This window comes from Choloepus didactylus, chromosome 2 (assembly GCF_015220235.1).
Source record: "Choloepus didactylus isolate mChoDid1 chromosome 2, mChoDid1.pri, whole genome shotgun sequence".
Classification (NCBI taxonomy): Eukaryota; Metazoa; Chordata; class Mammalia; order Pilosa; family Megalonychidae; genus Choloepus; species Choloepus didactylus.
In genome coordinates this window covers 54,176,830-54,203,949 of record NC_051308.1, presented here as the reverse complement: position 1 = coordinate 54,203,949, position 27,120 = coordinate 54,176,830, and the positions used below count along the sequence as shown (strand labels likewise).

General features: G+C 42.0%; 1 protein-coding gene across 7 annotated transcripts in view; it reads left to right on the top strand.

The window, feature by feature from the left end:
• Positions 1-27,120, top strand: part of SRGAP2 (SLIT-ROBO Rho GTPase activating protein 2) — a 254,584-nt gene that overhangs the window by 200,461 nt on the left and 27,003 nt on the right. For all 7 annotated transcript variants that reach the window (XM_037824880.1, XM_037824878.1, XM_037824879.1 and 4 more), the window contains exons 10-16: positions 818-1,015; positions 10,910-10,994; positions 13,589-13,616; positions 15,339-15,363; positions 20,764-20,824; positions 25,504-25,581; positions 26,457-26,591. In XM_037824880.1, the coding sequence (XP_037680808.1) occupies positions 818-1,015; positions 10,910-10,994; positions 13,589-13,616; positions 15,339-15,363; positions 20,764-20,824; positions 25,504-25,581; positions 26,457-26,591 (610 nt within the window). The remainder of the gene's footprint in view (positions 1-817; positions 1,016-10,909; positions 10,995-13,588; positions 13,617-15,338; positions 15,364-20,763; positions 20,825-25,503; positions 25,582-26,456; positions 26,592-27,120) is intronic.

Sequence of the window (27,120 nt, the reverse complement as noted above, 5' to 3'; positions counted from 1 at the left end):
ATTGCCAAACGTTGAGCTCTATTTTGAGCTTTGCAAAATGCTTTTCCCCTCTACACGTTTCATCAAAATGGCACTTGGCAGCTGTGTGAACAATATGGTGTCTCTGAAACCACCCCCTCATGCCTGGGTTTTTCCAGCATTTTCAAACAAACAGAGGCCTTTGACTTTGGCACGTCTCCATCCCTTTAGAAGAAGGTGTCTTTCTTCTGGGCCCAGCGTATCAAAAGGGCAGTATGATTGATTTATCTAGCTCCCTTCTTTTGAGCTCAGACGGCTTCTCACCTTGCATCTCAGTAAATTTTACTGTTTCTCAGGAAAGTCAGGAAGGTCTGCAAATGGGGTCCACTTAGTTTGCAAATGGGGGAGCAAGTTAACTGATCTGTTGAAGGTCATGAAATATAACCTGGAGTGGATGTGAGAGTAGGCCCCATCATGTACAGCTCTTTGTATGATGGGGTTGGTTTAGATTCATTTCATTCTCTTTCCTTTAGCACTTCAATTATAGCCAATAACTGATATTAAATTTTAAAGATAGATATTAAATTTTAAAAGTAAGTATTGAATAAAAGAGCTGGGTCATACATGTAGCATAAAGGGGATATTGGTTTTTAGGTCCTCACTGGAGGGAGTTGTACAATGTAGCAGAGTCCATGTGATATTGATTGCTCAGCACTATCAGAGAAGAAGCAGTGGTACACCATTTGATGGCATTCCTCCCTCCTTCCCCAGCCCACTCCCTCTCCCACCTCTCCAAGCTTCTCCATCACCCGCTATTGTGCAGTCTGTCCCTCATGCATTATGTTGGCCCTTGTGTCAGGTGAAGAAAACAATGGAAGCCACCCTGCAGACCATCCAGGACATTGTGACCGTCGAGGATTTTGACGTGTCTGACTGCTTCCAGTACAGCAACTCCATGGAGTCTGTCAAATCCACGGTTTCTGAAACCTTCATGAGCAAGCCCAGCATTGCCAAGAGGAGAGCCAACCAGCAGGAGACGGAGCAGTTCTATTTCACGGTAAGGGAGCTTGATGGCCTTTGAAGAGTGTCAGAGGACCCTGCAGCACACAAGGGAGATATGGAATGCAGAATCTTAGTCAGGTGTCTGAAGGGCAGTCTCTGATTATCCTAGATTGGGGTCTTTGCTTGCTTGGAGAGCATCCCCACATGTAAAGGCAAAAACATCTACAAGTTGTGCATGTCTAACAGGAATGCCCAAAGGAAAGGCTGCTCCCAAGCACATGACCAAAAAGATTTTCTAAGAATTCTTTAACCAGATAGTAGGCTTTTGTTTAAAGATTCCTTCTCAGCCACAAGGGGATCATGAAAGGACTTCATCTCGGGGTTCTTGGAAACTACATCCAAATATTCTGGCTAATACCTATCTTGTTTTTAGAGTCTGTACTCTTCTAGGTGATATAATGACATTATTTTATAACTTTATTATTGGGAAATTGTTTATAAAATTCAAAGGGACAGGTAACATGCAGAATTGTTGTCTTGCAGAAAATTCAAAACATGGGATTTTGTTATTCGTGTATCTCTCGGTCTTCCCTTAGACAGATGGACCCATTTTTTTTAAGTAGTGTTAACAGTCCTTTGGAAGATTGCTGGCTGGTCTTTGGTGCTGCTTTTTAGTAATTAAGTTATTTTGAGCTTTCCAAATAGGATTTATTGCCTGGACTAAAATTTATTTCAATCTTCTGACAACCAAGAAAGGAAAAATTAAGTTTGCAGATGTGAGATGAAATATAGCCAGTGAGTATGCATACTGATTCTGAATGAAAGGAGTTAACTTGTTTTTAAGTCAAAAAATACAGACTGCATGCAGTAAACTGAATTTTTCCCCCAGCTGGAACAATTTGTTTAATTCTTCTTCTGAACACTGTCCTTTTTCCATTAAGAATACTTAAGATTTGCTAACTTTAAAAAAGGAATCTGTTTTTTTAATTAAACTCAGAATCCTTCAGTTTTGTTTTTTTTTTTATCCTGGAGAAGACTGTTCAAAAAGAGTGATTTAAAGTATTATTGTTTTAAAATATTTTTTTTTATTGTTACATAAAGTAATACATGCTGCTTATATAAAATTTAGAAGCAAAAAGAAGATAATAAAATCACCCATAATACTACTTCCTAGGGATTGTGGTGTTAGGATATATAAAATCCCTTCCAGTCTTTTTCTGTATAAACACAAATGCATTTGTGAGCTTATACTTACAACTTCATTACAAAAAATGGAATACTGTTGTATTTGTTGTTTTATAATCTGTTGTTTTCATTTAACAACAAATGATGGATTTTTTCTGTCCTTTAATTATAGCCTTCTTCAAACATATTTATGAGTGAAATACTAAAACCTATAGAAAGAAATAATGGAATGGCATCTTGGCTCATTCATTCATTTTTTAATGCAGTTTTGTTGAGATATAATCACATAACATATAATCATTCAAAGTATACAATCAGTTGTTCACAGTATCGTCATATAGTTGTGCCTTCATCACCACAAACTGAACATTTTCATTCCAAAAAAATAAAATTTAAATAAAAAAGAACATGCAAAACATCCCATTCCCCTCCTCACCCCATTGTTCATTTAATTTTTTTAAATAGTTTAATTGACATATATCCATACCCCCTACAGTCATTCATGGTGTAGTTATTCATAGCACCATCAGCAGTTGTGCCTTCATCACCAGAATCAATTTTTGAACCTTTTCCTTACTCCAAAATAAAAATAAAAGCAAAAAAGAACACCTAAATCTTTCCATCCCCTCCATCCCATCCTATTCTTCATCTAATTTTTGTCCCCATTTTTCCACTCATCTGTCCATACACTGGATAAAGAGAGTACGAGCCACAAGGTTTTCAGTCACCCAGTCTCACTGTGCAAGCTAAATAGTTATACAGTCGTCTTCAAGAATCAAGGTCACTGGGTTGCAGTTTGACAGCTTCAGGTATTTCCCTCTAGCCATTCCAACACACTAAAAACTAAAAAGTAATATCTATACAGTGCATAAGAATACCCTCCAGAGTGACCCCTCAGCTCCATTTGACATCTCTCAACCACTGGAACCTTATTTTGTTTCATCTCTCTTCCCCCTTTTGGTCAAGAAGATCTTCTCAATCCCACAATGCTGGGTCCAGGCTCATCTCCAGAAGTCATTTCTCACGTTGCCAGGGGGATTCACACCCCTGGGAGTCATGTCCCACGTAGTGGGGAGGGTAGTGAGTTCATCTGCCATGTGGGCTTAGAGAGAAAGGGCCACATCTGAGTAACAAAGAGGCTCTCTAGGGGGACTCCTAGGCACAATTATAAGTGGGCTTACCCTCTCCCTTGCAGCAACTAGCCTCAAAAGGGAAACCTCCACATCGAGGGTTTGGCCCACTAAATTGGCAGTCCTCAATGTTTGCAGGAAATCAGCACTAGCCCAGGTGGCGAAGTTCAGTGTTTCCGCACTTCTCCCCAGTTTCTTGGGGGGCCCCACAAATACGCTTATACTCTCTGCCCATATCACTCTGGGATGTGTCGGGATTTCACTCCAGCCTGTACAAACTCACCAAATCCCACTTCCATTCATTGCTCCCTGCACCTATGTTGTTCAAACAAACTGATCGTACAAGTTAAATTATCTAGTGTGCTACAGAAAATATAGATCCTGCACCAGATAAACATATCCTCCCTTGGTCTTCCACAGAAGTTGTAGTTTTAAAACCCAATCAGCATCATCCTTTACTCTTGGGCCTGATTTGCCTTAGTCCTAACCAGATCCTCTTTGTTCATATGTCTAATTAAAGTCTGAATTCTTTTTCAGCTCTTTCAACAGTTGCCATATGGGGTAATACTGACATTCATAGCTGCCAGGTTCTGGTGCCGAGTCTCATGTGTCACACAGATACCCAAAGTTCCAGAGACCAACTAGGTTATACACAAGGAGCTCAGCATCTCAGGATTTAGAGATAACCATTACAACTCAGGAATAGATGTGACTACTGTAAGAGCTTACAATCTAGGTACCATTACAATAAGTGTTCCCCTGATAAGTTGTGCCCTAAGATTCAGTTCTCAGAGTTTACACATTATAGTTAGTCCGTATTAGTGAGGCATTATAATGATTGTCCTCTTGTTTCTAATGTGCTTCACTCAAAATGCTGTACTCAAGATCCATTCACCTAGTTGCGTGTCTCATAGTTTCATTTCTTCTTGTAGCGGCTCGATATTCTATAGTATGCATACAGCACAGTTCACCATACTATTCATCGGTCAATGTACTTTTAGGCCTCTTCCGTGCATTGCAGATAGTGAATACTGCTGCCATATATACCGTTGCGTAAATGTCCATTCGTGTCCCTGCTCTCCGATCTTCCAAGTATGTACCCTATCCTGAGGTTGCAGGACCTTGAAACCCCCACATACCGAGCTTCTTGTGGAACCACTATACCATCCTCCTGATTCATTCATTCATTTTTGTAAAATATTTAGTACACTGCCTGGTTTGTAGTAAATGCTCAATAAATGTTGAAAATTTATTATCACCATAATCATGAATTTATTCATTAGTAATTGTTAAATTATTCATGGATCATTTATTGAGCATCTAGTACGTGCCAGGTACAGTGCTCTGTGCTGGGAATGCCGAGAGTGTGAAATGAAGAGAGGCAAGATTGGGGGAGATAATGGGAGTACTTTCATTTTTACCTCATATATTTCTAAACAGTTACCATGGATCTATTTTTTTGTCACTGAAAAAAGTAAATATAAAATTGTAAAAATGCATACTTGCATACATGGATAATTGGAGTTGGGGAACCATCACACGCAAATTAACTTTGAGCTTTATCTTGAAGGATGGCTGAATCGAGAAGGAGAATAGCATTCCTTGAGAAAAGAGCAGCATGTGCAAAAGCATAAAGGCATGCCAAAACCTGGGTTAGACAGTTGGAGAATTTCTTGACCATAATGAGGTGTGTGCTGCCCCAAGCTTCATTGTCTGAGGAGATTGTTGAACACTCTCTAGAGTGTTTTAATAAAAGGATTGTTTGGCTGGTCTGTCTGGGCTGCTTAGACATAGCACTACTTAAATGACCCAAATTTATTACATTGCAGAAGATTTCCATTCTTTAGGTTAAGAAATTTTGGACTTAAGACCTGTATTTAAGATAGTCTTGGTTAGAATTACTTTCTGGCTTTAAATGACATTATTGCATTTGTGTTCAAGGTTGACCTTTAGTAAAAGCAGGAATGATCATATTCAAACTGGTGGCCTCGCAAATCCTGCCCACCCTTTCACCTTCTGTCTGAATGCACTGATGTTCTCTAACCCACTTCCTGTGTTTTGTGGCCATGGTGCTACTTATCCAAATTGTGTGCAAATTTCCTTAGCTAAGAGAAATAGTTTTTATTTGGGCTTGTCCAGTAACAGATTTACAAGAGAGTTCATCATTTTCATGACTAGCACTTGGAATGTGTCAGATAATTCATTTCATGCTGAAAGGGCTTTTTTGGGGTTAGTGAAATGGACATTCAAGAAAAGGGGGTGCCAGCATGAAATGGAGTGGCTACTTGTGCTTGCCAAATCATACAGAGGCAACACAACTGCAGGTGTGCTTTCTCCAGTCTGTTGCCTCTACAAATGTTGCCCATGTGTTTCTCAGTACCCTTCACAAACTCAGAGCAGTGCATCCTAGGAGAGGCTTCTATCTCTTGGAAAGTCGGAAAGAGGTTCCTTGTAGCTTTGACCCTTGGGTGGTGTGCTAGTGAGGAAGAGAGCTGTTAAGAAGGCTCCCTGACCACTCACAGCTATTAGCAGATTGAGCTGCCCAGGTGACATCAGTTGGAAATTTGAAGCATGAATATAAAGGTCAGTTGTCTGCAGGAGTCTCGGGGAAGTGATCATGGAATTTGAAAGCTTGAAGTAAGTTTTAAAATCCATTAATCCAAACTTCTCATTTGAAAAAATTTAAAAAAGAAAGAAAAAAAGAAATCCTGAGAACATAACCTGCTCAAGGCCCTCAGCCAGAGCTGAAACCAGAACTCTGGTTGTCTAATTTCTGGCCACAAGCTTTTCCTGTATACCCTGCTGAAGAAGCTGAGGTGAGAGGAAAGGCTCAGAAACAGGTTGGCAACTTTCTCCTTTGATTTGCCCTAAGTAAGGAGATGTTTCCTGATCTCGTTGATTTTGTATTTCTTCTTCTATAACACATTATGCAGCAATTTCTACTTTCTTTCCCATTGTCTTTTTTACTGTGATTGTTAAAGATAGGTTTTAAAAAAGATGCAAAAATTTTAAGTAGGTATGCAGGAAAAAAGTAAAGCTTCTTCCCATCCTGGACCCCCACGTCCTGTCCCCTCTACCAGTGATCAAAACCAGTTTTCTTTTGTGCCTTTCCAAAGATAGTCTGTGCAGAGGTAACCACTTACCCATGAAAGAAGACAAGTAGAAGTATACCACTCATCCTATTCTTCAACTGGCTTTTTTCCACTTAATTTATTTGGATATTATTTTCATTGTAGTCCAAAAGATCTGCCTCCTTTTTTAATGGCTGCACAGAACTTCAGTGTATGGAAGTACTGTCGTTTATTTAACCAATTCTCTGCTCATGGGCACTAATGGCCCCTGTTTAGCTAAAGATTGCCAAGACCTTCTAGGCTGACATTTCTCTTAAGTATGTCCTGAATAATTTTTCTGGGATTCTTGTATGGGAGATAGAGCAGGGAAGGAGTTCAGGATTAAGACTGTTAAATAAAGGCAGATCACCTGAATTCTTGGGGACAGTCTTGGGTAAGGAAATAGGACAGGAGATGGTGCCTTGGCCATTGGGCAGTGCTCTAGACCGCTAGCCTTGGAACCTGCAGTATTGATCTTGGTAGTTCCCTGCTCCTTGCACTGTGAAGCACTCAGTAAATGTGTGTTCAGCAGGTACAAATGAATAAATGCCCCTGCCTTGTCAGTTAAACTGAGGAGATGTGTTCCTGGTTAAGAACAGCTGTTTCTTGCTTTAAAAATTGACAGGGAGGAGGGAAAATGTCAGTGTGCCTGGATGGTGGGGAAGCTGGCACAGTAATGACATCTGTGTACCTCTGTGCATAGAACTGGCCTAGTGTAGCTTATTGTTCCCACCCCCTGCCCTTTGCTGCGTTGGATACTTGTGGCCTTGGGTTCATGCAGACTAAATCCAAGGCATAAGCGAGGTCCTATGAGTTTATATCCTCGTGGTATGAATGTGTTTAAAGAAAAGAGGTGTTTAAAAATTGAATTTGAAAAACTGTCTCATGCCTCTTACAATGTTTAAAGGGCCAGATGCCTTTGGCTTTGATTCAGCTTTCTAATGTATTAGCAGAAAGCAAAGAAGTTTGTGGAGGGAATATTTTTAGGTTAATTTAGCAGGTGATTCAGGTATAAGGACCATTTTTTAAGTACCTGCTACCTGCTAGGCCCTCTGTGAATCACAGTGGTCCCACTTTTTAGATAGGGAAAGTAAACTTCAGGTAGGTTAGGTGACTTGCCCAAGGTTAGAAGAGTTAGTAAGTAGTAGAACTGGAATTTTCCAATTTAGGCCTTTTAATGTTACTGTAAGTAAAATGTCTGTGAGGGAAGAAGGGCTCTTAAAGAAAAATTATTATATTAACACTTCTCAATAGATCAAACACATTGCTGATAATAGCCATTTCTTAATAGAAATTAAGAAATCAATTAAAGAGGTTATTGCTAATAGTTATTAAAAACTTGAAGTTTCACATTGGCAAAAACAACAACAGAAAACACCCCATAGACTCTTCTCCCTTTCTAGTTTGAAGAAATTCCCAGATTTGTTCGGTGATCTATGAGTTACTGAGAATAAAGCACTACCCTCTCTTTTGCCCCTCCATTGAGGAAAACTCCAAGTGATCACTTTACTTTTGGCTGTTTAGGTGAGGGAAACAGGGCTGGAATGAAAGAAATTTAATTACCTAATACTGAAATATGCTTTGGATAAGGAAAGTGACCCTTTTTGCCCAAGGAGGGGATTTTGAAATTCTGGTCTCCAGGAATCATTGAAAATCCACCTATTCCTCCCTTGCCCTCAGCTGCCCATACTCCTTTTTCTGTGTGTCTGTCCAGCGGCTAAGGAAGCCTTCCAACTCAATTCTGCCAGTAAAGGCAAGGTTATTTATCCCCAGCTTATTTCTCATACGGATGAGTGCTGACTTCATGGGTAGGATAGGGAAGTGATAAATAACATGTCTGCCAGCTCTGCATGGGGCAGGATCAGATTCCTTTACCTTCCCATACTTACCTAGATGGAAAACACCCAATCCTTGTTTCCATCCCAGCATCAGGAATGCAGGTCATACCTTGACATAGTTTTGGTCCTTTCAGATTTAATGGAACCTGAAAAGGTAATCTGTCAAACCACTTTATCAGATTGTTATTTATCTTAATGGTTCACTGAGTGGCAGCAGAGTTAACTAGTGATCTGTGGCACAAGCAAAAGAAAAGATTTCCGGAATCACAAGCAGAAACATGAGTGAAAGGAAGGAATTTGCATCCATCTCCTTTCAGAATTTTGGCTGTTTTCTTTGCATTGGGGTCCAGTTTTGAGAGTTACAGGTTTATGCTGAATTTTTCTTCATTAAGAAACCCTTGTGGTCTCCTGGGAAAACCTCCCAAAGAGAGGCCTTTAAGGGTTGAGTTGTCAGTGGTAGATGTTTCCTGAAGATTTTGCACCTCTGGGCCCTACCGTATCGTCTTCCAAGCCTCACAATTAGGCATCTTTTGGGTATTAGGATATCATGCAAGGGAGGGGGAGACCGAGCAGGTGAGCTGGCAGCTGGATCTGCAGATGTTCTCATACCAAAGCACCAAGGAACAGGGGGCTAGGTCATGAGTAAGGCAGCAGAAATGATTTGGTAGATTTGTTTCATGTTTAATATAGGGGAGAGGGGCACACTTGGAGGCTTGGCTGGTAGCTGCTAAGGAAGGTTCTCTCCAGAGGTGAGTGAGATTGGTTGTTTATTTACTCATTGTTCATGCATTTATTGAGCGTCCACTATCTGTTAGGCACAGTACTAAGCATCAGGGATGCAAAGAATAATTAATGACATGGCCTCTGGCCATAAGGAGGAGACAGTCTGAAGAGAAAGAAACATGAGTAATAAACTCTTGGTGACAGTGCTGCCTGACAAGTGCTGTCAGAGCATCTGGGTGAGCAAGGGAGGGCCAAGGACTGCATCCCCCCAAAAAGGATTTTTTTCATTGTTTTCAAACCAGCATGTGCATGTGTTGATGCAGACTCCTGGTAAAAAGTACAAACTGTACAGAAAAGTATAGAGTAAAAGTAACTCACATTTTGAGAAGTATGGAGTAAAAGTAACTCACATTTTTTCTCCTTTTCTTTCTATCAGTCCTCATTCTAAGTACTAATAGCCATGAAATAAAAGGTTTGATGTATAATTATATTTTTGGCTGATTATGCATTAAAAGAAAGACATAACTATTGCAATTTTAAATGTTCTGTCCACTTATCTAAACTATGTCATGTATCACCAGTGATTCACAAATCACACTCTGGCAAACCCTGCCATTTTGCTTCTCGGTTTAGAAATGGGCAGATGATCCCTGATCAATCAGATGAACCATTGTAGCAGGAGACAACCAAGGCAAACTAAGATCCTCATGAACAGCTGTGGGATAGAGTGGGAAAGACAGCAGGTTAAGAGTCTAAAGGCCTGGGGTCCAGGCCTAACACTACCACTTACTAGCTTGCAACAATTTGCAATTTATTTGACCCCTTGGAGGTCATCTTCTCATATGTAATATGAAAATAATATCTTCCCTATGTGTGCTACAGTTATGATGAGAGTCAAGTGAGAGAATATATGCTTTAAAAATTGCAAGTTGCTATACATTCATAAAAAATCAATACTGTGAAGTTTTGCTCTGCTTGTCTCCTTCTCTTCTCTGCTCTCCTGCCCTGAACCATAATGGTTGAAGAATTTTATCATAATTATTAAGAACAAGTGCTGTGTTGTCAAACTACATATATTTGGATGCTGACTCCACCACTCACTGTTTGACCATGAACAATGTATTTAATCTCTCTAAGCCTCAGTGTCCTCATCCATAAAATGGGGATCATGCTACTATGAGTTCATAGGATTGTTTTGAAGGGTTGATAAGTTTTCTAGGGAAATACAGTCTCTCATTGGACAGACAAGGACTGAGAAAGATCAAATAGACAGTGCGGCACAGCAGTTGTATTCTGACCATTGGAGTCTATGTCACTGCATTTCTATAACCTAATCTTGCGTATGGAACTGCGAGTAACTGTGTATGTGCCGGGCAGAGGGCGGAGGTGGGTAGATGGGGGGTGGGTGCGGGGAGCAGTCCCTCCCTTTGCATGCTCAGAAACCTCAGGCTTTCTACAAAGACTTGGTACAGAATAGAGGAGGAGGCTGATTAAAACCCAGCTCAGACAACGATGCTCCACATGCCAGCCTTGCAGTGAGGCTGGGGCTGAGCTTGCCACTGGCATTGCTCCTGGTGTGATGGAAAGCACACTGGGAGGGGCCAGGGCAGGACTGGATGTCAGAGGAGGTGACAAGTGGCAGGTGTGTGTCCTCACACCAAGAAGACTAGGGCTCAGCAAGTCCCTCACCTTCCCTGAAGATGGATGAGGGGCTCTAGGAGACAGTTTCTTTAAACTGGCCAATATGGAGCTCACAGGAACACATAGAGCAGCATTCTAATCCAGTGTGAAAACCAGCAGCTGGCCATATGCTTAGGGCCTTAAAGAAATAAAAAATGGACATGGTGGAAATTGGGCCAGCAACCAAATGACCTCTTAAAAAAGGAATTGTTTAGTTGAGCAACTGTGATTTTTTTCTTTTTTCTTCAGATATCTGATCTCTGTTTCTCCTTCTCCCTTATAGAAAATGAAGGAGTACCTGGAGGGCAGGAACCTCATCACCAAGTTACAAGCCAAGCATGACCTGCTCCAAAAAACCCTGGGAGAAAGTGAGTGTGGGAACTCTGTTGAAGGTTTGGCAGTGAGGAAAAGGCTGAGCCCTGAGCTTTATTGCCGAACACATGCCTCCACCCTATGCCAAGTGGACCAATCTTGTTATGTGAATACATTTCTCTTCCAAGCCTGTTTGATGTAGGAGCACACGCCTCAAATGACTGCTTGAATAATGGGAAAAGGCCAGTGCTTAATGAAGCACTAATGTGCTTCATCTGTTTGTTTAAATGGAACGTGCCTGCTCTCCACCCAGTCCCCCTCCTTCATCTCCAGTGCCACAACTGGGGTAAAGGGGCTGATGGGTTATTTACTCTTCTGACATTCTGTTAAAACTCCCAGCTCCTCTGTGGCAGGACTGAGGCTGGAGCAGGAAGGGAGGGAGCTGTGAGATGAGATATACAGTGGCTCTGAGGAGAGGAGAGAGTTCTCAAAGCAGGAGTGATGGATGTACTATTGGTTCTGGAGCTTCTAGGTAGAACACAGGTTCCCTTCTGCTTTGAAGGGTCTTGATGCATTTAAGTGGCAGTGCTCTGCTTTGGCCATTCTGAGGCCATGCTGCTGAATGGACTGTCTTGTCCTACAGGATGATTTTAAGCAGATCCTGAAAAGTAGCAAAGCAGAGCACTGGACTACCACTCTGGACTGTCTCTCCTCACCTGTCAAACAGAAGGCAGAGGTTAAAAGAGAAGCTTCCCTGGGGTTTTTTGGCACCCTGCCCAGGTCTCATGCCTAGTTCTCACATCCTGTGATTAATGGCATTCCCAGATGGTGGATGCCTCCGGATGCCTGCCCAACCTCCTCTCTGTCCCTGTATCTTCTAACTTAGAGATGGGAAGAGGGGCTACAGGGAATATGTGGTAACATCAGTGAAAGGCAAGCCTGTACGTGCACAGGAGTCTAAAGTTTTTAAAATAAATTCTCAAGCACTCTTCAGACCAACGGCAAAGTGTAGGAAAGTATGCGGTACTCACCGGTTCATTGGCCTTAGGAATTGGAGTCCCGCTTTTCATACCAGAGCTTCCTACCCACCCTTCTTGCTCTGTCCTTTACCTGCCCTGGATGATTCCTCCAGATGATTAATTCATTTTCTTCTAATGAATTTGTTCTTGTGATTTTTAAGGCACTTTGCTTTATGTGAGGAAAACTTGTTAGGTAACTTCTGTTTTCTTTCTTCCCCACCACCCAGGGGACTCAGGCTGAACAGGTTTGGGCACTGAGATCCAACTTTGCTTGTAGAAAATCTTTGTTCTTGGGCTATCAGATTGCTCCATGGGGAATTAGAGGAAAGAAAGCCCAGAGCTATACGAAGCAAGTTATAACTGTAATTTCCTTTTGTCAAGAATATCTGAGCATAGCCCATAAATGGACTGGGGTGGTCGTACATGTGTGTTAGAATGTGCATGTGTGCACACATATATGCACCAAATGTGCTACTCCAGAGGGGCAAAGGTTGGCGACCATTCACTAACTGCAAATTGCCTTAATCTAAAGATGACATGTTCCAGCAATAAGGGAAAAAAATAGCTGATCTTCCTATGGGCAAGTCATCATGTTCCTGCCTTCTGTATATATTTGTCATCATAATGCAAGAGTCCCTTGTTCTTGCCACAGAGGGATAATTGATGTGTATGAATATTCCAGAATGGAAATGGGACAGATGTTGAAAATAATGGCTCAGAATAATATTTTTGCAGATGAAAGCTAGGCCTTTGGTAATGAGAGGCTCATGAGGGTAGGGGAGGGCGTTGTTCAAGATGAGCTGAACTGTAATCAACAATTAGTAACCTTTAAAGAAAAGAAACAGTCCTATCCTCCCCCAAGCCACCCCTGCTCCTCTGAGTTGCCATTCTAGGAGTTTGGATAAGGAGTGGGGGGGCTGATCTCTCAGCCTTCGGTCTAATACAGATTGAGGTTGCAGCATATGATACGGCCCCTGTGCACATGCACATGTATTTTTTTAAAAAACGGAAGAATAATTCTCATGAACTTTAATGTTTTCTATTTCATTTTTTTAAATTGGTTGTGGCCCATTAAATATAATGTCAGGGCCCATTATTGGGTTGAGAACTATGGTTAAATAGTAGTGTCGGCATTAAATCTCACCTCTCTCTTGCCACCCTGGCCCAACTTGACAAGACAATTTGGTATGAATCTAAAACTAGAACATTCATATTCAACAATTCCTATTGGTATGCATACAAGTGTGTTTGTGTGTTAATACACTCAGGAGCAAGCAAACTCATCTCCCCTCCACACCACACAAACCTCAACATACACAACACATAAGAAAAGCTGAATTTCCTCTTCAGGGAGGTTTCTAATAATTTGTTCTATCATGCACGATGTGCTTTCTTTTTGCCCCCCCTGCCCTCCACCCCAGGTTTCCCAACTGGGACATAGAGTTGACAGGCCTAAGGTTTGAGGATACTAGCAACTTTGGGTTGGGCACCAGCATCAAAATCAGCCGTTTTTTGTCCAGAAGGCCCATCACAGTAGTGGCTTCCTCAGAAGGCATGATAATTCCTGGGAACAGGTCTCCCTCATTCGCCCTTTCTGCTTTAACATGTGTTTTTTGCCATGTCTTTAACAGGTCAGCGGACAGATTGCAGTCTGGCCAGGTAGGTGTGGCCTGGAGCAGTCCTGGGAAGGGATGAGAAGAGGCCCATGGGATGGAGCAATCCCAGCCTGGGAAAGAGCCAAAGAGTTGCTTTGTAAAAGCTTTGAATTACTTTGTAAAGCAGTGGCCTGGGGCAGAGTTGATTTCTTCCCTCTGCCTTGCTGACCCCATCTGGTCTCAAAAGGAAATAGGGTTTATTGTGACTTAGGGAAAGAACTGAACTGAGGGAGTTAACATTTATTAAAATAGTCCCAGAGATTCCCCAAAGCCACCTCATTGTAAAGGAAATAAATGTCCGACTCTGGAGGATCCTAGTAGCCTAACCTTAGCTGCTAGACTTCAACATATGGGCTTTGGGGAGTCTCTGACCCAGAGAAGGAAGATCAGGAGATAGCATCTGATCTGAGATTTTTAATACATTAGAAAAGATGATAGGCCCTAATTAGTGACTGTTGTTGGATAATGAAATATTACATTGTGTTGGGTTTCCAAACAGTGTTGGTAGAAATCCTTGCCTGATGAACAAGTATGCAATCCTCCGAAGCCTTCCCCACCTTCCCCTCCCTCCCCTACCCCAGCCAAATATTTTCCCTTGCAGTCACTGTGCTGCTATGAGAAAACTCATGAGCTGGCGAAGAGCAAGGCATTCGTGCAGCCAACAGTTCTCAGATGCCTACAAATTTAACTGGGGAAAGAGCTTTAATGGGCCGGACTCCTTAGAGACCCTGGGTTAGCCCATTATATCAACCACTTATATCTGCCAACACACACAATAATCATGAGGCCATTTACAATTATAGGCTCATTATTTAGAAATAGCTTCATTTGGCTTTCATTGTTTTGTCATTGTGGATTACAATAAAGATTCCATTAATATGCCAGTCTTGGTAACTGGAGAGAACCAGGATAGTGGAGTTCTGTGGAATAGATCTTCTTGGTGTTAGAGTCTTAGTATAAGTTCACCTAAGGTCCTATATCTGCATAAGACCCTGTGGGAATTATAAGAGCTCAGTTGAATTCCCTGTTGCTATCTTATTTCACTGTGACCTTGGGCCACCCTCTTCTCTTCTCTGATCGCTAGTTTCCTCGTCTATAGGACTGGAGCATTACATTAGATCTAAGGAGCTCTAGATTCCAAAGAGGTTCCTCAGGAGTGGCCTGGTGGAAGTAGCAAAGCAGCTGGGCCCTGTTCTCTACTTTCACTCAATGTGGGGCAGTGCTCCTCTTCTTGTTTTGCATATTGTGCCTCTGAGTCAGATTCTCTTTGAGAAAAGCCTTCTGAGGGTAAACACTGGCTTAGAAATCATTGATTTAGAGAATCAATCGTCGTTCCTTACAGTCTGGACACTCCATCTCTCAATTTTGGAAAAGTTGCTCCCTATGTTTTTTCTGAAGGGTTTCCAAAAGAAAGAAAACTGCTCCCTTTGGTGTTTAGTAGTGTCTCCTTACAAACAGAAAGATATTAGTGTCTTACCCAAATATATTTTACTGCAAATTGAATCAGTTCCTTCCTATTCTAATTGTAAGTGGTGGTAGATATTAAAAGTGGGGACCTCTGAACTTATGTAAGGAAAGGAGCTTATCTATTGGGCTTTTTTGGAAAGTAAGTGAGCGTCACCATTTCTGGGTTTAAGAGTGGTTATTTGTCTCATTCTGTCCCCATTTCTCTTTTTCCTCACTGTTTCTGAATTGGTCCTCTCTGATTCGGCGGTGTCAACCACAGACGTAGCTCAACCATAAGGAAACAGGTAAGGGCCCAGCAAGAGCCACGCTGGTCTGGCTTGGGAATCAATTACTTCCTGCAGGCTTTTATGGAACTCCACTGTGGGCAGGACAGGTATACAGTTTAGAATGTGTGAATTTAGAATATACCCTTTAGTCATAGTATATTTAATATTATGACAGCTACACTGATTTAGCTCATTTAGTTGGGTGGTCATGGTCTCATTCCTCTTCTGTCTAGTCATTTACCCTTTTACATACCAGATATTTGGTTTACTATGGTCAGTTGTGCCAGAATTGCCTGTGGGGTCACCTCTGCAGGAGACCTTGAGTCAGGCTTCAGACTTCCTACATATGTACCAATATGTCAGTCTCCATAGTAGCAAATCATCTGGACCTAGCAGTCTTGTTTTAAGCTTGCAGAATTTTGTTTGTTTATTTCTACATCTATTATTCTAGAATTATTCTGAAGACATGGTAAATGTGCAAAGAGAAATCTGGTATAGAAATGATGGGCAAGGGCTGTTGAATTTTGCAATTTTGTGCATGATCTTCAGTGTTGTATTAAAATCTGCACTGGGCAGCCAGCTCTTATTACCCACTTTAAGAGGGATCTTAGAAAGCAGTGGCCTGTATAATCCACATCAATGGATAATCTAAACAGCACTTGTGTTTGTTTAAAAAAATTTTAATTGAAGTATTTTTTTTTTTGGCAGTAGCAAATTTGACTCCCTAATTATACTTTATGGCAAATGCTGGACTGATTTTGTGTCCCCTAAACTCATAGCAGCTAACCAATAGGCAGCAGGGAGAGAATTTAGAGAGAGCTCAGAAATATCTTTGTGTGTACCAGGGGAAAGCTGATCCAGGCTTTAAAATACCATTTTGGATAATTTGCAGTGGCGCTAGCTACAAGGAGAGAATGGAATGTTGAGGGCGCATAGTTTCTGTGCTGTCGGCAACCCCAGTAGTCTTTTCAGCTGATCTGACTATTCAGGTTGTATGGGCAGTACCCGTGGGGAACTGGGATGACAGCTTTGCTGTCACTATTTTTTTTCCCCCTCTACGCCTTGGATCTCCTTTTAGTGAGAACACCATCAGATGCAATTATACATTTTTTAAATCATAAAAATTTCATTGCAACTCTTTCCTCTTGTTCCTCTACTTCTTTCTTCTTCCTCTTTCTCCCATAATTTCATTTAAAACTATGGAGTGTAATACCTCCCAGGGATAATTATTGCATTTAAAATTAATGAAATAGGGGGAGTATCTTGAAGAGGCAGCAAGCCTTTTGCCTTTTCCACTAAGAACAGGATTAGATTGGAAATTCATTCCTCTCATTTTCTGTATTCAAACTGGGCCTCCTACTTATTGATGGAGTGAGGGCTTTACAGCCTCCACTCTGGCTACAAGAATGTGGGAGACCATACTTTAAGGATGGAAGCCAGTCAGGTGGCATGCTGCCCAGATTAGGCTCGCCATCAGAGGGGATTGACCCCCTTCTGATTTGTGGCCTGCTGCACCTAAGCAGCTGCAGGGCAAAGTATATTTGCCTGGTGCTAGATTTGTGTTAGAGTACCAGGATATGCCAAAAACCGCGATCAAATAAAGACCCCGTTTTCATTTTGCTGTTCCGGTCTCTCTCCAGCAGCTCAAATCTAATGGTGGATCAGCAGAGAGTTTTTCTAAGATAGTCAGGAGGATAAAAAAATAAGTCATTTGGAAGATGAGTAATCTTGAGTAAGTAACCAGGAAGTAAATGTTTGTTGATGGCAACTCAGGCAAACAAGGAGAAGAATCTGGTAGCTTTTGTTTTTGAGGGTTCCTGATGGGTTCCAGTCATTTTTTGACCCTAACAAAGGAGCTCTCAATTTCAAAGAACTTCCCCCAGAGTGGCCTGGTGGAGGGGTTCAAACCATCCCAGACTTTTCTTTAAAAAGGAGATGTCTCAGTTGCTACTTCTGGGTTGTCTCTGCTCCCTTCAAGTCTTTTCTCTCTTCTGTCCATTATTCCCACATCTGCTGGCCCTTCTTTCTCCATTCCTCTAAGTGTTGACATTTCCCCCAAGGCCTGACCCTTTCTTCACTTCTTTCCATATTCTTGCCAGTTGTATTCCTTTAGATGAAACTTTCTCTCCTTCCTGAAGGATCCTTTTGCTCTAGAATGCTGTCATTGTGAGACTTTGGATCTAATTCCCAATTGATTGGACTCTTATGCTTGAAAGTTGAAACAATGCCTTCTCCCCTCATCATCCATCTCTTCCCCTTCCCCTACCACTTTTTTAACTTCTTTAGCACCTTGGCTAACTATTTCTGTTCCTGGGGTCTCCCTCCAATTTTCACAGTCCTTGAGGCCCCAAATCTCTGATGCATTTTTCACCCACATCTAATCAAGTGTCGAGACTTGTATTTTCTCCCTCCATGGTGAAAACAGCTCAGACAGATGTGTTAGAGAGTAGTATTTGACGAAAATCCTAACCCTCTCACCCAGGAGAAATTATGCCAAATAATTGCATCAGTAGACATTATCTGGCTGCCTTCCTGATTGTTCTCTCCTGCAAATCACTGGGCTCCCTCCCTGCTTTATTATTTTTGCCTAAGTGTACCTGCTCCCCTTCTCCCTCCACATTTGGTTTAAAACCCCCTCAATCTGATTGGATAGGAATTTGGCTTAATTATTCTTAAAGGCCTCTTTCAACCCTGAGATTATATGACCAAAAATATTGTAGGGGGAAAAAAAAAGAATTAAAGTGACATGGAATCGAACATAGGGGAGTGGGAGAGAGAGGGAGAGACAGACACTGTGGAATAGAAACACATAGAAACTGCTCTGTCAGTTGCATGCAAAGCTGATGGTGAAGTGTGGGTCTTTGAGGCACCAGAGAGCACACAGACATGTCCTGGATGATGAATTCATTCAGAGCTCAGAAACATCCCAGGGAGAGGAGGATGGCAGAAGAGTCCGAAGCCTTGGTGTCTGTGTCCAAGACCGCAGGAGTAGAAAAATGATCTTCTGCAGTAGGACAGGTCTCTCAGGGCCACCCTGCCTGCCACAGATTATCCTTCTGGGACCTTCTGACTTGCTGGTGGTAACCGTGGGCATGCAGGTTAATATCTTTGATGACCTGTTTCCTGTCAACCCTACATACTTCCCCTTAAGTACCACTGATATTCCTTTCTGTTGAAGCCAGTAACCTCTGAGCTTACCAGCCTACTTCCCTCTTGGTCTTTCTATGTTAACCTGGGGACAGCAAAACTTTACAAATCCTCGGACAGGAGCCCTCACTCTCACTGCTACACTATGTAAGTGAAAGTATACTAAGAGAATATAATCATAAAGACTTCCAAAAGGCAGGGCTTTGGGATTTTCTTATAGTGGAACCCGGTTTCTTTGTTAGAGTATGAAAATGAGGACAAAGATTCTTCCTCTAAGATCACCCTAGGCTGACTGACAGAAGTCAGTGAATCTGACAAGAGGGCAGCCATAACTGGAAAACTGGAGGAAGCAAATGGGTTTGGGGGTCACGCATATGAACATTTGGGTCACCAAGACTTTCTTGACTCCAGCCCCACATTGGCTCATGCAGTGCTCCCTTTAGCAGCGTCCCTGGTTGCCAGCAAGCTAGAGAGCTAAAGGCCAAGCCAGCTCTTCCCTCAGCCTGACTTCGTGAGACCCAGCTGCTTCCCTAATAGTGGCCAAACCCCATGGCTACAGTTGGAATTTCAGAGCCAGGGGAGAAGAATAGGCAAACCTGTGAAACAGGAGAATTCATAAGGACCACCCTACTTGAAAGGCTAGTCTCTGTTCTTAACATCTAAAATCCTTTCCAGTTAGGTTTAGTGCCCCTCTGCCTGATTTCTTTCTTCCTCAAGGATGAATTAATGTATATTTAACTGCATTATTAAACTCTACTCGTTTTTAATAATATTTGATACACACATCTGGCATTATTTACCAAGCTCCTAGATGTAGTATGGGTAGTGGTAAAGTGTTCAGACTTGAAAGAAGACTGCCTGGGTTTGAACCTTGGCTCTGCTGCTTACCTGCTATGGGATCATAAGCAGCTACTTTACCTCTTTAAGCCTACATTTTCCTCATTTGTAAAATGAGGATAATAGTAATATATACCCCATAGGGTTGTTACCAAGACCAATCCATCTAAAACACTTAGTACATAGCCCACTACCTCTATAAATTCTTCTGTAAGTGGTCAGCACTAATTTTCATGTGCCAAAAGGAAATATTACTCTCATCATCGATTCCCTCCTCAGTTTGTAGATGGTAAATTGAAGCCCAAAGAAGTTAAATGACTCGAGCAGGATCGTATAGCAAAATGGCAGAGCAGAGTAATATCTGGAAGGCATGATTCTTTGCTTTGTACCATGTAGTCTCCTCTCTTCCCCAGGGTTGTTTTTTTTTTTTCTCCCTCTTTCCTACCTTTTATGCCAAGAAAACCCTCTTTCTGAAACTCCCATTGGTTCGTTCTGCTTCCTTCAACTGATATTAATTGAGAACCTGTTATGTGAGAGGCATGGCCAGCACTGGACACCCGAGAATTGACACAGGATCTGCCCTTGACAAGCTTAGGTTATAGTGGTGACAAGTGCAAATACTCGCCTCCCACACAACCTCATGATAAGGACTGTGAAACAAAGTACAAGGAGCTGAGAGCCTGTAGGAAGGGACCTGATCTCATTTAGGGTGATCTGGAAAAGTGTTCCTGATGAAGTGATATTTACACTAAGACCCAAAGGCAGTGGGGGGGGGGGGGGGGGATCTGGGGCGAGAGAGTGTTCCAGAAGCAGAAGCAGCTCTTGCAGAGCCCTGAGGCAAAGGAAAATATATCTGAGGTAGAGAAAGAAAGCTAGTGCGCCTGTTAAAAAAGAGACTGAGGGGGAGTGGAAGGAAATGAAACTGGAGGCAAAGGCAGGATCCAGGACACACTAGATTGTATAAAGAGAGTAATGAGAAAACTCTGAAAGATTTTAACCTAGAGAATACGTGAGATTTACATTTTAAAAGATCACCTAACCACTATGTGATTGGAGGGCAACAAGGGAGGGAATGGGAAAATACTGACTTGAGGCCCTGGTGGCTTGGACTGGGTGGTGGCGGTAGAGATGGAGAGAAGTAAATGGATTTGAGAGACAAATTGACAGAATATATTGATTGTTGGGATGGCTAGTGGTGGGGAGCTGGTTTGGGATAAAAGATGATCAGTTTGGTGTGGGACATTCTGAATTTAAGGCATCTGTGTAGCATTCCAGGTAAGTGGTCATGTCTGGGCTTTGGAGCTTGGAGAAAAGGTCAGGTACTTCTTTGTGGACACTGATCCAGCTGAGACAGGTTGCACATAGCTGGCTGATTTACTTTGATTCTGGGCTGTACAGAAGATACTAATGTTTCATTTTTCTTTGGCTTTTCAGGATTCCAGCCAGGCAATTCCTCTGGTGGTAGAAAGCTGTATCCGTTTTATCAGCAGACATGGTAAGCAGGATTACAGACATGACCATATTTGTGCAAAGATTAGGAAGGACTTCCAGGAATTCTTTGTAGGGTAAGAATAGAGGTTGACTTGCCATCCTGACATTCTCAGAAAAGGAATCAAATCTTATTTGTTCATATAATATTTGCCACCTAAGAATGGCCTTACCTAGACACTGAGTCAAGGATATCGTATAGTTTGACCCAAAACGCCTCAGCCACTTACCACACTCCCTTTTCTCCCTTTTATAGCTGTTATGTGAGTAAGTACAGTTGGTATTAAATGGTGGTAGTAGTTTCACCATTACTGGCCATCTTTGCATGTGTAGGTAAGTTCCCGTTGAACAGCCTTGACCATTATGTAACTGGCTTTCTGCATCAGACTGGGTTGAAAACAACTCCTTTTCTAATGCTATGTTGAATTGTAATAATATTCAGGTTTTTTTCTGCTTTAGTTTCACTAGATACAACTTCCCCTAGAGTTCAGTTAGCAACTGGTCATAAAGTTGTATCCAATATTTAGGAGTATGAAGAGCTGGCTGCTTCTCATGCCTGAACCAAGTCACATTATCTTCTGCTTAAATGGAGATGAATTGTGAGAAAACTGATTTTGTTTCAAGTGTTAAGAGTGTTTGGAAAGCACAGATACCTGAGACAGGGCCATGGAGATTTCTAGGAATAGGGCATCAGAAGTTGTTTTTAGATGCCATCCTGTCTGGTAACAGGAAAAGGGAAAAAATGACTTCTCTGAAGTAGGGAGGTATGCAAATGATTGCAGCCATTCTGTCTCCCTCCCCTGTCTTCCCCTATCTATCAACTGTGGCATTGCTTGGTTTCATTTTTGACATAGTAATTATTTAAGTATGCTTATGTCTTATCCATTCTAATCAGCTACAATTTTTTAATCTTATCTCTATTCACTTGAAGTAATAACATTGTATTTCACTGTGGAACAGTAAAAAATATTTGTCAAGCACTGATCAATGCTGGACACCAGACATTGCAAAGTAAGAAAACAAAAAAGGAGTGATACACTGTCCTTGTCTTTAAAAGGTTTTATGATGCAGAGGGCAGGAAATAAATAAGCACATGAAGAGTTAAATAAAAAGAGATAAGCTATAATAATTCAGAATAGCAGTATTAGAAATTTCACAAGATAGTAATGATTAATGGTCAAAACGTTGGCCAAGGTAAGTCCAAACAGAGTTCGGGGGAGGAAGAATTATTTGTGCCTAAAGGGCAGTAAGAACAGAATCTAAAATCCTATTTGTTCATCCATGCATTTCATTCATTCATTTGTTCATTCATTCACCAAATATATACTGATTGCCTATTGTGTACCAAGGAAGTCCTGCCTCCGTGGACCTTAAATCCTACTGAAGGACAGATAAACAATCAGTTGATTAGTCGATATACAAATTATTATACAATGTGTTGGTGAGTGTCATGAAGAAAAGTAAAGCAAGATAAGAGAATGGGAAGGGGACACTGTTTGAAATGAGTTGTTCAGGGAAAAGCCTTCTCCTAAGAAGATAACACTTGAGCAGAGTCCTTCAGGAAGTAAGGGCAAGGCCGTGTGGATATCTGCAGACAAGTGTTTCCAGGAGAGGAAACATCAAGTGCAGAGAACTCGAAACAGGGAGTGTGCCAGGCATTTGTAAGGAATAGCGCTCAGGAGGCCAGTGTGGCTGGAGCAGAGTGAGTGAAGAGGAGAGTGACAGGAAGCCAGACTCTGTAAGGACTATTGGCTAAGGTAGGTGATTGGATTTTATTCTGAGATGGAAAGCCATAAGAGAATTTTGAACAGGGAGCAGTCTTTTTAAAGGAATCCCTGGCTGCTATGTGGAGTTAAGATCATAAGGTGGAAGCAGGAGGCTACTGCAGTAGCTGAGGGAAGACATGATGGTGGCTTGGGCCAGAGTGTTAGCCATGGAAGAGGGAGAAGTAGACACGTTCCAGATATTGTGGCTTGAATCTGCCTGTTCCTGCCCCTGTACAGGTATAGTACAGGAGGAAACAAACATTTAGCACATAGAGTAGCTACTGAAAACACATCTGTTCTGCTAAATTGATTTTTTTTTCCCAAAAAGTTTAAGATACTCATAAATTCCTTAACATTATGGTTAAAATTTTTGTGCATGTGCATTTAATGCAGATAGGGGCTATAACTTTTGTCAGTCTCAAAAGAGTCTATGGCTCACCAAATGCTGAGAATTTTCACATCCTTACTATTTTCATATCCCCTGGGAAGTAGACACTATGGTTCCCATATATAGATGAGAACACTGAGGTTCATCTGTAAATGATGGATCAGGGAGATCCAGGAAGACATAAAGGAAAAGAAGGGTGTGAGGGAACAACAGAGACCAAATCATGATGAACATTTTCATGAAGAAGGGAGCCAAGTATGTGAGCAGGAGGCGGCTGTTGAAGCAATCAGGAATTCTCTAGGGGAGCAACTCTTGGCAACAGCTGGACTCTGTGCAAAATGGAGGGTTTTGTGCCATTTCCAAAATAACTTATCCAAGTCTGATGAGTTTTATACTTTCATGTTAGTGGGCAATAAGAAAATGTAAAAAAGACTATGGATGTGTGAAATTGGTTAGGTGGTGACTTACCTGCATTATAAAAAAAGCCAACTGGTGTGCCCATTTACTTTTTTTTTTTTTTTTCCTTTTTTTTCCTTTTTGGAAACTTAACATTCATTTACTAATGAGTAATGTTTCTGCTTTCCGAATCATCGGATTAGGCACTCTAAAGATTCTTCATATTGAACAAGAACAACACATAGTGGTCCTTCTTAAAGCATAGGTTCTTGGGAAGAAGCAGAAACCAGACCAAAAGGCAGTGTGTTTCAGGTCTGCTGCCTGATTCCCAAGAAGCTTCCCCTTGATTTCTTCTTGTCCTGAGCCTATGGGCCAGGGCTGCGTTTCCTTGATGTCCTAATCTACCAAGAAATTCAGAGATGCCTCTTTCAAGAAGGTGGACAGTGGCTTAACCAGCTAGAACACCCCAAGTATCCTGGTGCCTGAGATGACATGTCCTTATAATAGACTGTTTTTGACAAGTCACTGGGTTATATGGCAGAACACTCACCATAAAACCAGTTTCTGTCAGAACACTCTCTGTTTGTATTTGTGTTTGAGCAACATTATCTAGCTCTTACCATTGGTAACTAATATGGTACTGTTACACTGGTACTAAGGGGTTTTAGCAATTACCTGCCATTCTATGAGGAATATTCTGTGAGATTCCCATAGAGGAAGAGACAACTTAAGTCCTGTTACAAGCCAGATAATTGCATTCCCTCTGCTTACTTCTTAATGTTGTTTCAATTGTATTCAAGATTTCAGTCCTGGGCTGTGTGGTTTACCTTCAAAGGAATAGCTGATAGAATCCAGCTGTCCCCCATCTAGATGATGGCCTGAAACAGTGGGCAAAATGTAGCATTATATTTTATTTTCCTAAAAATAAATGTATTTTAGATTTCTCTGACATGTCAAGGTTTTTGAAGAATTGTTCCGTAACAGAGGAAATTTGATAAAATGCTCAAGACTGAGACACAGGGCTCCTGAGAATTGCTGGGCAGTCCTGATGTGATTAGGTTCAGTCCAACCCCCCAGGCCCAGAACTAATGACTGGATTTCTTATTGGTTTTGCAGTTGTATGTGTGGTGCTTATCTGTAAGCCATACTTAATGTTCAGACTAACAAATGTGGTCCCTGCCCTCTTTGTCTCCAGGAGACACCCCCCTCCCCCACTTGCCCCAAGCCTGGCATGGGCGGCCCAGCATCGAGGAATGAGTATAGGATGGCAATTGGAGGACTGGGTTTGAGTCCTGACTCTGGTTCTTTATTACCTATGTACTTTTTAAGGCCAGTCATAACTCATCAATCCCCTCATCTATAAAACAGGGTTGATGTTAACCCCTACCTTAAATGGCTGTTGTGAAGACCAGATTTATCTATGTGAAAGCACTTGTTAGCAGCAAAGCACTATACCAAGCACTATTTCTTAGGATTATGTCTACTCTACCAAAACCAAAGAAGACAGAGTTTTGGGGCACATTATCAGGATACCATTCATGCTTGTTTGTCTTCAGAGTAAACCTGCAGTCAGGGACCAATGGCTAGCACAGTGTCTGACAATAATATCTGTTGACTGATAACTTGTGTTTTCATGTCCTCTCTTTTTTCATAAATATTGAAAACATTGTCCCCTAGAATAAAAAGTGTGAGATCAGCGAAAGCAATAATTACAGAGCAACCATCTCTCAGACCTTACAAAACTTCTCTGATGGTATCCGGTAGCTCTCCTGCCATGCCCAGGTTTCCCATTCCTGACTCTGGGTGATGAGAAAGCACCAGGGGTCACTTTCCCCACTTTGCAGGTGGGAATAAAGAGGCAGAGGCAGGGAAAGGAGCTTGCCGGGTGCAGACACCCCTAGCCTGCAGTCTCTAACTCAGGGCTTTCTTTAGGCTAATGCCTCATATTCACTCAGGGCCTTTTCCAACATCCTTGCACACACCTTAATCTCCTTTGGCCTGAGGGAGAGAGACTAGATTTCCTGAGTGCTTAAATACACAGTGACTGAGAGAGAGAAACTTGCAACTGAAGTTTGGAGCTGTGTTTGTGAACTTGCTTTTTCTTTTTCTTGATCACATTTTCCTGTGTGTTTCCAGGACTACAGCATGAAGGAATTTTCCGGGTGTCTGGATCCCAGGTGGAAGTGAATGATATAAAAAACGCCTTTGAGAGAGGTGAGGAAACTGCCTTGATAAAAAGACCAAATGTTTTCCAACCCCCCAGGGGTATTGAGTCCACCCTTTCTCCCCTGGGAGGTACCCAGAGGTTAGGAAGCCCACTTGCCTCCCTCTTCACCTGGGGCACCTGCTCTCTTACATATGCAGGGAGGAAACCAGGTCCCCCCTTCCTTCCTCCGTCCCATTCATTCCTCCTACCTCTGTCCTGCGGATGATCTACTGTAACCCTAGAAGTTACCTAGGATATCTGGGCAGTTTATGATAGGATTCATCTGGGAACCCTTGGTGGCACTTAACATCAAGGCTAATGCGCCTGTTCATCGTAGCCCATTTATTATCTTGTGGGCTATTAAGGTAATGGGCAAGCTTTGGCAATTTCCGTCACTGTAATGGATATATATAGTTTCAATTTGAGGTTGGTCCTATCATTAAATCTAATTACATCTGATATGAAATTTTCCATAGGGAGTTCCAGCATGATTGTTCTCCTGTAAGTAGGTGTCTTTTGTTGCAAGCCAGGACCAGTGAGAGCTAGTCAGAGGAGCTGGTCTCCCTGGCCTCATTTCCCTCCCCTAGGTGTTCAGTCCAGACTGGTTTCTTGATTCTTGTGAGAGAGGCAGCTGCTATGTCCCATCCCCAGCCCACAGGGAATGTCCTGAGCTAGTCTGCACAAAAGAGTTCATACTGTTCTGCCCCTCTCTGGCCCAGCCCCTGAACCCGAGCAGTCTTTTTTTCAATCAGTTCCCTGGCCAGACACCACTCATGGACACCTTGCCAGGCAGAGGGAGAACTGATGGACTAGGATTGGGACATAAATAGATCACCCCTTCTTCTCTCACTCTGCTTTTCTTTTTGTGGGGGTTTGTCTTCAGGAGAGGACCCCCTGGCTGGGGACCAGAATGACCACGATATGGACTCCATAGCTGGCGTCCTGAAGCTTTACTTCCGGGGGCTGGAACATCCCCTCTTCCCCAAGGACATCTTCCATGACCTGATCGCCTGTGTCAGTAAGTACCATCCCGGCCTTAGGCTTCTGGGCAGAAGACTGGAGTTTCTTCCCAAACCTGCTAACAACAGATAAAAATTTCCACCAGGTCTTTGTTTTCTCATAAGCTTTTCAGTCACGTTTTCCTTTTTCCCTTTTCCCCAGTGAAGTTTTTCCTCCTTGTCTTGCCTTCACCCCCTGATGGGAAAAGAGGAATGACTTTTACTTCACTAAAAGTCTAGGACCACATATCACGACTCCTGGCTTTTTTCTTTCTAATTTGGCTCAGTCTGAAATTCTTCTGCTTCTTGGGGTTTTACTTTCCTTCAGTAAATTATCCTTATTGTCATATGTAAGACACTGTCCTTTTCAGTTATTTGAAGCTTGTGCATTAGTACTCATGCTTTTTATGATACAGGGGAGAAAGCATGGGTGTTGGAAATATTTCCTCCTTTTTGCTTTAAATATGACAAGACTGTCCTTGCTAGAAGTGTTACTATGTGTTCTTTTAGGAATAAAAGTCCTCTGCACATTTAAAAGTAGCAATATGA